At 46.2% G+C, this 14,319-nt stretch overlaps 1 protein-coding gene across 1 annotated transcript in view; it reads left to right on the plus strand.

Moving 5' to 3' along the window:
- Nucleotides 1-1,856: 1,856 nt before the first annotated feature.
- Nucleotides 1,857-14,319, plus strand: part of IL1R2 (interleukin 1 receptor type 2) — a 20,403-nt gene continuing 7,940 nt past the window's right edge. Inside the window, 5 exon segments of the mRNA XM_007459051.1 lie at nucleotides 1,857-1,894; nucleotides 3,338-3,465; nucleotides 3,991-4,249; nucleotides 9,339-9,519; nucleotides 12,564-12,735. Of these exon segments, the coding sequence (XP_007459113.1) occupies nucleotides 1,857-1,894; nucleotides 3,338-3,465; nucleotides 3,991-4,249; nucleotides 9,339-9,519; nucleotides 12,564-12,735 (778 nt within the window).

Here is a 14,319-nt window from a genome sequence, read left to right on the forward strand (position 1 = left end):
CTCACCGCTGTGGCCTCTCCATTTGCGGAGCACAGGCTCCGGACGCGCAGGCCCAGCGGCCATGGCTCACGGGCCCAGCCGCTCCGCGGCACGTGGGATCTTCCCGGACCGGGGCACGAACCAGTGTCCCCTGCATCGGCACGCGAACTCCCAACCACTGCGCCACCAGGGAAGCCCCAAATTTTTACTCCTTTTAAATGCCTGAAGATTTATCTCTGGAGCTATCGTTTACTTACTTATTTACTCTCAATAAACTTTCAGGTGTTCAGGGGAAAATGTGTGTGTGTGTGTGTGTGTGTGTGTGTGGCCCAGGTGGGGCTGGGATCCAGGCAGGGGGTTGGGAGGCCCAAGCCCCACTTCTTGAACCTATGGGGAAATTAATATTTACATCAAACTTAAGCTTGGAAATTTTTTTAAATTCAAAAGCTGAAGCAAAGTAAAAAGCATTTGGAACTAAGTTTCTGGGACGCACAGGGATGGGGGATAACGAGGGGCCCAGAGAGAGAGAGAGAAACAGACAGACAGACAGAAAGAAACAGAGAGAGAAAATGAGAATAAAGCAAAATGTTAAAAATTGGTGAACCGAGGTAAGACACATACTCGTGTTATTATACTATTCCTGCAACCTTTTAGTCTGTTGGAATTGTTCAGAATTAAACTAAAAGGTGAAGTAAACACCTACACACCCTTAGGCTCCATGTGCCACCCTTGAGCAGGAGGCAGACCCAGGGTCACAGGCAGGTACTGTCACCTGGGCCTTAGCGAGGGCCAAGGGGGATGCTGCTCAGGTGCCCTCCCCCCCTCCCCTCCCCGCTGCCACTGGCGCCCCTGACTCAGGCTGGGCCGTCAGCAGTTTCCACCTTACTGCATTATTTTTCTTTTCTTAAACTCTTCACACATTCTTATGGTCATTTTCTTATGCCTGGCCCTGCTTTGCCTCCTATTCTTCTGTGCCCTTACACTGAGTACTGGGAAACAGGGTTATTTGACAAAGGAAAAAATAAGGCCAGAATTGTAACTCAAATACTTGGAACGAGCTGCCTTTAAAACTTCTTTCTTCCAGTAAGAAGGTCACCTCGGATTCAAGCAGAAATGTCAAATTGCCTGTCATTTAAAGACACATTTAAAGAAAATAGGGCAGGAAAATAGCATTTTGCTTGCAAACTTCTGCAAAACGAACTTTTCCCTCTGGGCCTGCAAAGACCGACCACCTTCCTCACTATGGCAGTTCTGGGTACAGCCCGCTGCTGAGGTTTCAGTTAGTGAAAACGAACACTGCTATGTGCTTGTGGTTTAATCCTCTGAAGCCACTTCCTGGAGAGGTCGCAGTAAAGCAGCTATTGTGCCAAAGTTCACAGAGAAGAATGGAGAAAACTGCCTTGGCCGGGGATCTGGGGTCGGGGGTGGGTTGGGAAGCCCAGGCGGGGCTTGGGGGTCCGGCAGGGGCGTTGGGAAGCCCAGGAGGGACTTGGGGGTCCAGGCGGGGGTTTGGGAAGCCCAGGTGGGACTTGAGGGTCCAGGTGGGGCTGGGGGTCCAGGTGGGAATTGGGGGTCCAGGTGGGGGTGTTGGGAAGCCCAGGCGGGGCTGGGGGTCCAGGTGGGGCTTGTGGGTCCAGGCCGGGGTGTTGGGAAGCCCAAGCGGGGCTGGGGGTCCAGGTGAGACTTGTAGGTCCAGGCGGGGCTCCAGGACGCAGCTCTGGGCCCCTGCCTTCTGATGGTTCCCCATTGATGGGGAGGGGGGTTTCTAGAGTGCAAGGGTTACTCCCTCTGTCTGCAAACCCTGCCCTGGCCAGTTAAGAGCCATCTGGTTTTACTAGGAGACATTCAGAACTGCATCTGTGCCAGGAACAGGAAAAATGTCAGACTCCTTCAAGGATATGGGGAGGAGGTACCGGTAAGGATGTTTTTTCTGGATTCACTCATCACTCCCAACTCCCTGGTAGACTTTCGATCGTACACATTCCCTGGTAACTTCTGGCACTGGGCACTGTGTAGTCCACAAAGACTGTGAATAAGACCCAGCCTCTCTCGTCCAGGCCGTCCCCACCCGTGGGAGCCAGACAAGTCACAAGTCAGGTGTGGTGGATGGCCTGATTGCTCCCACTTCATTCCCCTCCTGGTGTAACTTTGCAGCTCCTCCCACTACAGGTGCGGGTATTTCCTGGTCCCACAGATGGCAGTTTGGCCACGTGTCTTGCTTTGGCCAAAGGAACGTGGGGGCCAGAAAGAGTGAGCTAGTTCTGAGCAAGCACGGCCTCGAGTGCTTTCGCCCACAGCGTTTGAGTTTTGCCATCACATGAGAAGATCATCTCCCAGGAAGTCACTGGTCCAAGGAGGGTGAGACACCCATGGAGCTGACTTGGGTCCCACCTGAGGCTTGGAGCCGAGACTAACCCAGCGTAATCTAGGTCAGCCAAGCTGCATCTGACACACAGACCTGTGAGCAGCAGCAAACGGCTAGTGTCCTATGGCATTCAGTTCGGGGCTGGCTTGTTAGCAGTATTGTTGTGGCAGCAGCTAGCGATACAACAGGCGACTGCGATAAAGCGTGGGAGGGACCACGGGGAGATGCAGAGGCATCTGATACTCCAGCCTTGGGGAGGTTGGTAGGGCGGAATGCTTCGTGAGCTTGTATGAATTATTCACTTTTGGGCCCTCATTTTGCTTTTTCCTCGGGGATGCTCTAGATCAGAGGGTCTGCTGAATCCCTCAGCGCATGTCAGAATTGTATGTAAAGTAAGAGTTAATCCATAAAGACTCTAGGAAGAGTTCTCTGACCAGTAAAATATGAGGAACTTTCGACTTCTGGTGATTCATTCACTCATCCCTTCATTCAGCAAATAGGAGTTAGGGAAACAGCGGTGAATAAAATAAGGTAGGGTCCTCAGCACATGGAGTTTACATGCTGGAGAGAAGAGACATGGTTAGTGATAAATGCCATAGAGAGCAACAGAGCAGGAAAGGAAATATAGAGCACTGGGGCAGAAGGTGGTGCAACTTTACGGGAAGGTCAGGGAAGACCTCACCAAGGGTGATGCTTGAGCCCAGACCCTAGCAGTGGCCTTAGGTGAGGAAAGAGCCTATCAGGCCAAGGGGTAGGGAGTGCTAAGGCACGCTTCAGGAGAGAGAAACACGTAAGAGACAGACTCCTATTCCAGTGAAAGTTGCTGTCGAGGAATAAATTCAAAAATTTGAGTTTTCTTGTTAAAAAATCCAGGCAAAAGGGTTTTGGTCATCAGGGGAAACCTCCAGGACCCATCCCAGGGACCATCCTCAAGGGGTTCTCTGTTTGGGCGTCAGTGGTTCTTGGTGGCCCCTCCTCTGTGTCCTCCTCTAGGCTGCGGGGTGCTGGGCCTGCGGTCTCCACTTCCTGTGTCCTCCAGAAGTTCCCGGGAGTGATATTCACCTGGTCCATGTGGATGATGTGTGTCTCTGTCTTCACCATCCGGCCTGAGGAACACATGGGTAAGAAGTGACTCTTGCAGCTGGAGGGGACATGCCTGCAGCTTCTCTGGGGAAAGGAGTTGCTTCTCTAGGGAGGTTCTGTTGTCCTCGAAAAGCAAAAGGTGTTGGTAGGTGATGGAGTCTTCCTCTTGCCCGTCTCCTCTGGTGCACGAGCTTGCCCTGGGCATCGGTCATTCCTGCCAAAGGAGCAAACCAAAGAGACCCTGCTTTTGCCCTTGACAAAAGGTGCCTTTGGATTTTAACCGTACGACCTGCTGCAGCTAAGCTGAACTCAATCAAGATCGACTTTGAATGATAAGGCATCAACAAGTCAAAAATAAGGCCAAACTTTTTTTTGTCATCATGTGAACCTGACTTGACTTTTCCCACAAAATGTCGATGGGACTTGATAGTAGCCCTAACCTTGTGATTTGGGGCTTTTGAGATCTTTGTGAGAGGAGGGGTTCGTGGGGCCCCCACGTTTTCCGGGGCATGTGGCTTCCTCGGATGGACCCAAAGCCTGACTGTGGGTTCTTTGTCATTCAGTGGCTGCAGGGAGCTGCCAGTTTCATGGCAGGCATCCCAAAACCAGGTTCAAGGTAGAAGGGGAGCCTGTGGCCATGAGGTGCCCCCAGGTGCCATACTGGGACTCTACCACCACCCACGTCAACGTGACATGGCGTAGAAACAGCTCCACCACGATGGTCCCAGGAGAGGAAGAGCTGCGAGTGTGGGTCCAGGACGGAGGCCTCTGGATTGTGCCAGCCTCGCGGGGGGACTCTGGCACCTACATCTGCACTGTCAGGTCAGCCCCTCTGGGATGAGGGTGGGAAGGGGGGCCCTTGCGGAATGGATGCTTGCATGGCGTTTCTGTGACAACCTGGATTTCAAAACCCAGCGCACAGGTGGGAACACACCTTACGTCCGCTTCACTGTCACTGAAATACCTCCTACCTGAGAGCCTGTCCGCAGATGTCCTCATGGCGCCCTCTCTCCCTTCACTTGAAGTCTCTGCTCAAGTGTCACCTCTATGGAGAGGACGTCCCTGGCCACTTTATCTAAAGCAGGTCTCCTGTCACTCTCCCCTTACCCTGTGCTCATTTTTCCTCATCTGTCACACGTGTATGTGTTTTATGTACTTAGGGTTTGTCTACCCTGTTAGAACGTAAACTCCGGAGGACAGGGACTTGGTTTGTTTTGTTCACTGCTGAATCCACAAGGACCCAAGAAATAGATGTAGGACACTGAGTAGAACTGGAGACCCGGGTGAGACTTTAGTAAGAAGTTAATCCAACTGCTTATTGCACACCTGGGGGAACCAAGCTCACTCACAAAGTTCTCCCAGGTGGTGGGTGTGGAGGTGAGGCTGGAACCCACAGCTCCTGACCTGGGGCGTGGTCCACTTCCTCATTGCCCTGTTGCTTTTTTTCCCCTTTAATTGTGGTAACATAAGCATAACATAAAATTTACCATTTTAACCCTTTTTAAGTGTACCATTCAGTTGTGTTAAGTACATTCACATGGTTTGTGTGACCATCACCACCATCCAGCTCCAGAACTCTTTTCATCTTCCCAAAGCTGAAACTCTGTCCCCACTGAACAACTCAGTTTCCCCTCCCCATCAGCTCCTGGCAACCCCCATTCTACCTTTATTCTGTCTCGATGAATTTGACTATTCCAAGTACCTCATATTCCAAGTACCACAGTATTTGTCCTTTCGTGACTGGCTTATTTCGCTCAGCACAATGTCTTCAAGGTTCATCCATGTTGTAGCAGGTGTCAAAATGTCCTTCCTTTTTAAGGCTGAATAATATTCTGTTATAGGTACAGTTGACCCTTGAACAACACGGGGGTGAGGGGCCCCAACCCCTAAAGTCAACAGTCTGCGTATAACTTACAGTCAGCCTTCAGTATCCACGGCTCCTCAGTTTTGCCTCCATGGATCCACCCAACATGGATTGTGTGATACTGTAGTATTTGCTATCGAAAAAAAATGTGTGTACAAGTGGACCACACAGTTCAAACCTGTGTTGTTCAACGGTCAACTGTACATACCATATTTCATTTCTCCATTTATCCATCAAGGGACACTTAGGCTGCTTCTGCCTTTTGGTTGTTGTGAATAATGCAGTTTGTACATGGTTGTACAAAAATCTGAGTCCCCGATTTCAATTCTTTTGAGTATATACCCAGAAATGGAATTGGTGGATCGTATGGTAATTCTATATTTAATTTTGAGGAACTTATATTGTTTTCCACAGTGGCCAGACCATTTTACATTCCCTCCAGCAATGTACAAGGGTTCTAGTTTCTCAACATCCTTACCAACACTTATTATTTTCTGTTTTTTAATAGCCATTCTGATGGGGCTGAAGTGCTATATCACCGTGATTTTTTTTTTAACATCTTTATTGGAGTATAATTGCTTTACAATGTTGTGTTAGTTTCTGCTGTCTAACAAAGTGAATCAGCTATATGTATACATATATCCCCATACCCCCTCCCTCTAGGTGGTCACAAAGCACCGAGCTGATCTCCCTGTGCTATGCGGCTGTTTCCCACTAGCTACCTATTTTACATTTGGTAGCATCACTGTGATTTTGATTTGCATTTCCCTAATGATTAGTGACCTTGAGCACCTTTCCATGTGCTTTACTGGCCATCTGTGTATCTTTTTTGGAGAAATGTCTATTCAAGTCGTTTGCCCACTTTAAAATCAAGTCGCTTGTTTATTTGCTTTTGAGTTGTAGGAATTCCTTATGTATCCTGGATATCAATGCCTTACCAGATATATGACGTGCAAATATTTTCTTGCATTCCACGGGTTGCCTTTTCACTCTGCTGATAATATCCTTTGATGGACAAAAGTTTTAAATTTTGTTGAAGTTCAATTTATCTAATTTTTCTTTGGTTGCCTGTGCTTTTCATGTCGTAGCCAAGAAATCATGTCTAATGCCATGAAGCTTACCCTCTGTGTTTTCTTCTAAACATTTTTATAGTTTTGGCTCTTATGTTTTGGTCTTTGATCCATTTTGAGTTAAATTTTATATACGGGTAAGTTCATGGGCCAACTTCATTCTTTTGCATGTGGCTAACCAGTTTTCCTAAGATCTTTCATTGAAAAGACTGTCCTTTCCCCATTGAATGGTCTAGACATACCTTGCTGCTTCTTGAAGGAGAAAGTCGTAGGCCTAGTGTTGGCAGCCTTAAACATTTCCTGAGTTAGTTTTTTTTTTTTTTTTTTGCGGTACGCGGGCCTCTCACTGCTGTGGCCTCTCCCGTTGCGGAGCACAGGCTCCGGACGTGCAGGCTCAGCGGCCATGGCTCACGGGCCCAGTCGCTCCGCGGCATGTGGGATCTTCCCGGACCAGGGCTCGAACCTGTGTTCCCTGCATCGGCAGGCGGACTTTTAACCACTGTGCCACCAGAGAAGTCCCTGGATATCTGGTTTTACAATAGCTATAAATGCATAATTTTTCTTTCCTTTTTAGTGTCAAAAATTCTAACGTTTTTCTAAGGGACGCTATGAGGAAAACGTAATAGCGTGGTAGAAATAGGATGGAATTTGGAGTCAGAATGATATGGATGTGAATCTTAGTCCCTCATTTGCTACCTGGTAGGACCTTGGTCTTATTATTTGATACTTATGGGCCTCAGTTTTCTCCTTTGTAAAGAGGTTTGTTGGGAGGGTTCTGTGAAATCACAGCATACGAAGCATAGAGTGTGGGGAGCACCACTGTAGGTGTCAATATGCACATGGAAATGGCCTTTCTTTCCCCAGATGCAAGACTTATTTGCACTGAAGTGATAACATGCAAAAGTTAGGGAGATGTGAGCTGAGTCACATTTGCCTTAAAGTTTGTTTTTATACGTGATTAAAAGATTTGTGCTTAATACCTTATTTTGTTTTGTATTCTCGTAGGAAAAAGAGATCAGAGATTGAGAGGCCAGGGAAACCCGATGTGGGTTAATCTTTTGTAGCTCATGGGAGAGTTTCCCTGGCTGACCTCTAAAACTCTCTTCCAGCTTCGGGATTCGGGTCTAATAGAGCAAGAATCACCAGCAGCTGCCATAATGCCCTTTGGCATTTACAGTCACAGGGCATAAAACGGCTCTGCTCCTGTGCTGTTTATAATTTTGTGACTTAGAACCCGCATAGCTGTTCTGTTCATCAGGGTGGGCAAGGTGATGCTGCTGGGCCGCGCAGCCCCCAAGTCTCAGTGCCAGGACCTGTAACCCCACCGTCTGCTCTGGATGGGGGACAGGACATATCTGGTGGATGGCACAAATGACAACCACCTCTTTGCTGTGGGGCTGCCACACTACATGGGGAATACGAGTGGTGATCAAATGATTTCCCCACCCATCTTTCTTTTGAGTTATTTCCATGGGGCGGGGGGGGGGGGCTGGGGTCTGTTGCCCAGGGGGGGATGACCAGATCAGTAACGCGAACAGGTTTGTAACTCTCAATATGTCTCGTAAGCTTGGTGTCTGGATGTAATGCCCTGATTTACAGGTTTTCCCACAGCCCTACTGGCTTCTAACCTTGGTTTGACGTCTTAGAGGCTCTATAGCCTTAGGAATTTACTTACTTTCTGCACACCTAATTTTCCTCATGTAAAAGTGATTCAGTAGTATCACAGGGTTGGAGGATACATGAAATGATGTATCGCAGAGCACAGAGCCTGGCAGGCCCTCCTCCCCAGGAGCTGCTGGGAGGGCTATTTTCAGGTGTGCTCCGTTCTTCAGACTCGCCCCATTAGCCCTCATTAGCATTTCTGCGATTTACAGTGAGATTATGCATTCTTCAAGGCGATAGCTGTCTGCATTTCTTCATGCGTAAAATGTTTTTCATCTTTTTCCTTTCTTCAACTAGATAGGAAGTAGAATATAGATATTGGCATATATTATATATTTGAATTAATTTCTTCTTGCTTTCGGGTAGTAAGCATTTATCACTTACTACTTTCACATATAATTTTCACATTTTGTTCCTTCTTTGGGTACAGAAGTTTTTTACATTTTGCTGTACCCCTCCCTCCCAACCCCATAAAACACACATGCTCATTGTCTGTGTTGATGTCCAGTGTTTCTTAGGTAGGTCACCAGCAGCTTAGCTGAGCTAATTATATCTTTATGTTTTTCTACTTAAAAAAAATTGTTTGAATGAATATCCTCGGTCCTTCCCTCCGCATCGTCTGTGTTTCTGTCAATGTTTTGCCTCTGTCCTTTCCCCAGTTCTAGCGTCTTGATAGAATGATGATATTGCAATTATAGTTAGACCCACCAAAAAAATAAATAAAAACCAAACAAACAAATTTACCAAGTTAATTTCCCCTGTGCAGTATTGCAAAAATCATTTCTAGATCTTATACAAAGTGCTCAGCAGTTTTCTGAAATTTGACTTCAGTTGATGATAAATGATTTCCAGGAGAAGTAAAGAGGATTTTCTTTATATGGAAACAGTGGCTCTTAGGAAACAATATCTCCATCTAGATAAGGTTGCCTGGGCCAGGAATTTGGAGCATACTGGGGCTGTGATCAAGAACCTCTCCCGGAACCTGGAAGGGTTTAGGCTCCCTTGAAGAGGACTTGAGGGTTTTTTACTGGCCCTCAATGGTCTTGAAATCAGGCTTGTGGGAGGGTCCTTTCTGGGAACATGCAGAATATATCACCATTTCTGTATGACAATTATGATGTGTTTTTTTTTTTTTTTTTTTTTTTTTTGTGCTCCAAAGATTCAAAAGGACAAGGGACAAAAGTACTGCAATACAAATGAGGAAAATACAGAATGCAGAATTTAATGAGATTGGGGAATTATTCTTAATTTCATTTAGTTTTATTTTCATTTTGCCTTGCCATTTATTATTCCTTTTTTTTCCCTTTTAAATCAGAAATGCCTCTTACTGTGATGAAATGTCCGTTGAGCTCAGGGTTTTTGAGAAGACAGAAGCCTCCCTGCCTCTCATCTCCTACCCGCAAATTATAACCTTGTCAGCCTCTGGGTTATTAGTTTGTCCTGATCTGAGTGAATTCATCGGGAACAAGAATGACATGAAGATTCGATGGTACAAGGTACACCTTTAAGAATTGCCATTTAATGAAAAGGTGTTTGATGAGCCATAGGAAAGATATAAAATACTCATTTGAAGACAATATGTTCACTTATATATTTCTATTTTTTTAAACCAGTGATTTTAAAAAGGGCCATGATTAATATACTCTATTAGTCTTGATAGGGCTTAGGTAAGTGTCCTCAGATGGTGATTTGAAAAGACAGAGTGAAAATGAATGCAGAATAAATAACAGCTGAAGAAAATAGCTTTTTACTCTGTTGTTTGTCTATAGAAATTTTTAGAAAGAACTATTTAACAACTTGATACACATGTTGATAGAGTTTTTTGAAAGCACGTAAAAATCAACCTTTGAGTTAAAGGAGTAAATATAAACACAATTTCGTGTCTTGACTGGCTGAATAAATATCTACTATCATTGGCTCCCTTGTTTAGACCAGGTGTGGGCAAATGACAGCCAGGGCCAAAAACTGAGCTGCCACCCATTTTTGTATGTTCACCAGCTTAGTTTTCACTTGTTTAAATGGTCAAAAAAAAAAGAATAATATTTCATGACCTGTGAAAGTGATATAAAACTCAAATCTCGGTGTCTCTAAGTAATGTTGTACTGGGACACGCTCATTTATTTCTGTGTTTTTGTGAGGCAACGGCAGAGTTGAGTAGTTGAACAGAGGCCACGTGGACCGTAGGCCTAAAATATTTACTCTCTGGCCCTTTACAGAAAAAGTTGCTGACTCCTGATATACACCATAGATTGATACTGAAAAGTACAGTTATTTGTTTAATCAAAAAATAGGTTGACCAGTTGACTGGTATTCTAACTACAAGATATCTATAGGATGTCAATTTAATATTAGGAATTTTTCAATGATTTTCGGAGAAAGTAAACAGCCAGCTCCTAGGAGTTCACCTGCCCAATTATGGAGCTCTTGGTTTTGTAAGAGCATAAAAAGGTCAAGTGAGGGGTTTTACCGTAGAGGAAGGAGCACAGGCTCTGGGGTTGACCAGTCTGGGTTGGAAACCCTGCTTCCTCACTGACCTTTTGCATAGCCTTGGTCAGTTATTTTACCTCTTAAACCTGTTCCCTCTGCAAGACGGCAGTTCGTCACCGCCACTGCCTGAGATTGTTTTGAGATTAAATGGAGCACAGTGTGTGAAGCACCTCGTGCAGTGCTTGATATGGTCCTCAATAAATTCGGGTGGACAAGGGTATCATGGTGGCGCTTAATAATAATATTTGTTCCTGTCCTAAGAATGCTAATCATTACTGAGCACGTTCTGTGTACAAGTCTGTTCTAGACTCCCTGACATGAACCCAGCGCAGTAGGGGTTGTTAATATCTCCATTTTACAGATTAGGAAACAGAGACCGGAAATGTAAGGAATGTGCTGAAGGTCATGCAGCTGGTAGAGGGTGAAGCCAAACCTCTGACCCCCGAGGCCAGAACCCACACATCCCTGCCACATGGGGGAGACCTGGGGGCTCGTAGGCCCTGGAATAATTGTGCTGCTGGGCCCTGTTTGGCTTTTTTCATATTTGATCACTCATGTTGGGAACAATGAAATCTCTTTCTTTAATTGGATACATTGTACAATTAGACTTCATGAGCTATGTGGTTGACAAACTATTCCAGTTTTGCCTGGGTTCTCATTCAGAAAAAGTCTCTGAAATGACTCAAGGTTATATATGACTATTGCAATCATCATTTTTTTTAAAGGCATTTCTTTTTTAAAAAATTAACTTATTTATTCATTTTTGGCTGTGTTGGGTCCTCATTGCTGCGCACGGGCTTTCTCTAGTTGCGGCGAGCAGGGGCTACTCTTCATTGCAGTGCGTGGGCTCCTCATTGTGGTGGCTTCTCTTGTTGCGGAGCATGGGAGCTAGGTGCGTGGGCCTCAGTAGTTGTGGCACACGGGCTCAGTAGTTGTGGCACACAGGCCCAGCTGCTCCATGGCATGTGGGATCTTCCCAGACCAGGGATCAAACCTGTGTCCCCTGTATTGGCAGGCGGGCTCTCAATCACTGTGCCATTAGGGAAGCCTCGCAATCATCATGGTTTTGAAAGAGATGTTCCTGAGAACATTTTGTGCTCGTGAGGGTGTGTTCTCTGTTACTGGAGACTTCCCTCTTGAGGGTCTGCTCTGTAGAATGCACAGTACCTTTTGTCCATACGGGAAGTGTGGCCTCATGTCTCACATTTATTTTTTTATTATTATTTTTTAAAATAAATTTGGTTTTGGCTACGTTGGTTCTTTGTTGCTGTGCTCAGGCTTTCTCTAGTTGCGGCGAGCAGGGGCTACTCTTCGTTGCGGTGCGTGGGCTTCTCATTGTGGTGGCTTCTCTTGTTGTGGAGCATGGGCTCTAGGCACATGGGCTTCAGTAGTTGTGGCTCGTGGGCTCTAGAGCACAGGCTCAGTAGTTGTGGCGCACGGCCTTAGTTGCTCCACGGCATGTGGGATCTTCCCAGACCAGGACTCAAACCCGTGTCCCATGCACTGGCAGGCAGATTCCTAACCACTGTGCCACCAGGTAAGCCCCACATTTATTTTCGTCTTACAAATTTTTCTCTGTCTCTACTGACTCCTAAAATTGAGATGATTTTTAAAGTGATTACTTCAATATCAACTCTTCTGAGCATTGTTCTCCAAGTTGCCATGACTACGTCATAACACCCCTTTCTGGATGTTTCCCAAGCACTCTTTTCTGGATGTTTCTATAGGCAGCTGTTATGCCATAAATTTATTTATATTTTAATCGCCTACTTTGTCAAAGAAGATAGTTTCTTTTTTTTCCCATTGTGCCAAAGCAAATGTGCTTTAAACATTCTGGTTAAACAAATCCAGCCATCCCGTGTTATATGCTAACAAACTCCCCCTCCTAAAAATACGGTTAAAAGCATGTCCCAAAGGGCAATATTTGCAAAGTAAATATCAGAGCGATTCTTGGATTGCAGATTCAACAGTGACGGATAATACCAATGCTGTTCATAGTTTTTGAGATGTCAATTAAGATATAGCGTAACTTTGAAAAACATTTTCTCTTAAGGATTCTGTCCCTTTGGATCAAGACAATGAGAAATTTCTAAGTGTGAGGGGAACTCGTTTACTGGTAAACAATGTGTCTCTGGAGGATGCGGGCTATTATCGGTGCGCCATGACGTTTGCCCACAGAGGCAGGCAATACAACATCACCAGGAATATCAAACTCCGTGTTAAGCGTGAGTACTTGCCATCAAGGTACCTCTGCACCCTGGTTCAGCAACAAGCATGCAAGGAAGAAATTAGGGTCCTCGTAGAATTCTTTGAATGTCTTTGGTATGAAAGGAAAGCAGATATGGCAGCTCTCTAAGCATCAGGCTTCTAAGATGTGTAGGACACTTGGAAAGAGAGGAAGCAGGGTGTTTTTATGAGGAATGGTGAATCCCTGGGTAGTTGACAGGGTTCCGAGTCTGAGGCTAAAACATGCACCACTAGAGGGAGCCAGACAGCGGTTCTCTTGGAAGGTCTCTTTGCGAGGTCCCCTTGGAAGGCTTGCACCTCCAGGGCCAGCTATCAGGACACGGTTGCCGTAACTTTGTGTATAATTCTAGGATACTAGGATTTTATTGGATTTTTCAGTGAGAAGGCTATGCGTTGGCATATGTGGTGAAAATTGCCCTTTTCTGGTCTTTCCCAAGCAGGTCTAGTTACCCTTGAAACCAGGATTTTAAATAGTGAGGGATCTCATTGGTTTAAATGAGTTCTACCTGAAAATAATGTTGTGAACAGTACTGATTAGTATGTCAAGTTTATCCCCTCTTTCCTCCATGCCTCCTACGTGTGGGACATCAAGCTTGGTGCAAAGGGCACACAAGTGATGCAGTTCTGGCCCCTGCCCTGGAAACTATGGCGCTTTTCTTTGTTTTATACACTGAGTAACTACACAACTGGAGTCTTTTAAGGGCGTTTCAGAGAGCATTGGAACTATATTAAGGTTACATAATTGGTCTGTGAGGGGAAAGACTTTTCTCCCAGAGAATCCAGATTCAGTTTTACCACAGGGAAAAGCGTGTCTCCCATGAATGGAAATCTCTAGATTATTTTCTTTTAACGTCTTGTGAAGATTCATTCACATCAACCCCTTGCTCCTGCACAGCGGGGATCCCTGAGAATCCCGTGACTTTGAAGGGGCCCCGAATTATCCTGTTCATGTGATACTGCACAGGAACACTAGGGGGCGCCAACCTACATATAATCCTGTGTCCGGACCACACTGTGTCTCAGCCGTTCTCAAAGGGTGGTCCTCGGCCAGCGGCAGCGGCGGCGGTGGCGGCATCATCTGGGTATTCATCAGACCTGGAAAATCTCAGGCCCCATCCCAGACCTACTGAATCAGAAACGATTAGCAGTCTGTGTTTAACACTCCCACCACCCCCGTGTCGGTGATGCTGATGCAGCCTGGAATTGGGACCCATGGATGTATTAACGTCTCGTCCTTGGGGCGTCCTTCTTTCTCTGCTTCCAGCCTCTGTGCAGCAGCCCTGTGACCCTGAGGGGAGGGAAAATCTCCCGGTCATGGTGGAGAAGCGGCTGCTCCCCGGGCTCTCCTGGGATGCTGCATAATGCTTACTCCTGTTAGGGTTTCAAATGCTCTTTAGTGGAATAGGTGGGGATGGAGCAGAGCTCTTCGTCCACCCCCATAAACTGTCCTTTCTGCTCCAGTTCAGATGCCCAGTTTCTTCCAGCTGCTGGGGGACCTGCCTCTCAGGGAGCTGGGTTCCAATCCGCGCCCCACCCCCCCACCCCCGCCACCAAGGGTTAAT

The sequence above is a fragment of the Lipotes vexillifer genome, unplaced genomic scaffold (assembly GCF_000442215.2).
Source record: "Lipotes vexillifer unplaced genomic scaffold, Lipotes_vexillifer_v1.1 scaffold1695, whole genome shotgun sequence".
Lineage (NCBI taxonomy): Eukaryota > Metazoa > Chordata > Mammalia > Artiodactyla > Lipotidae > Lipotes > Lipotes vexillifer.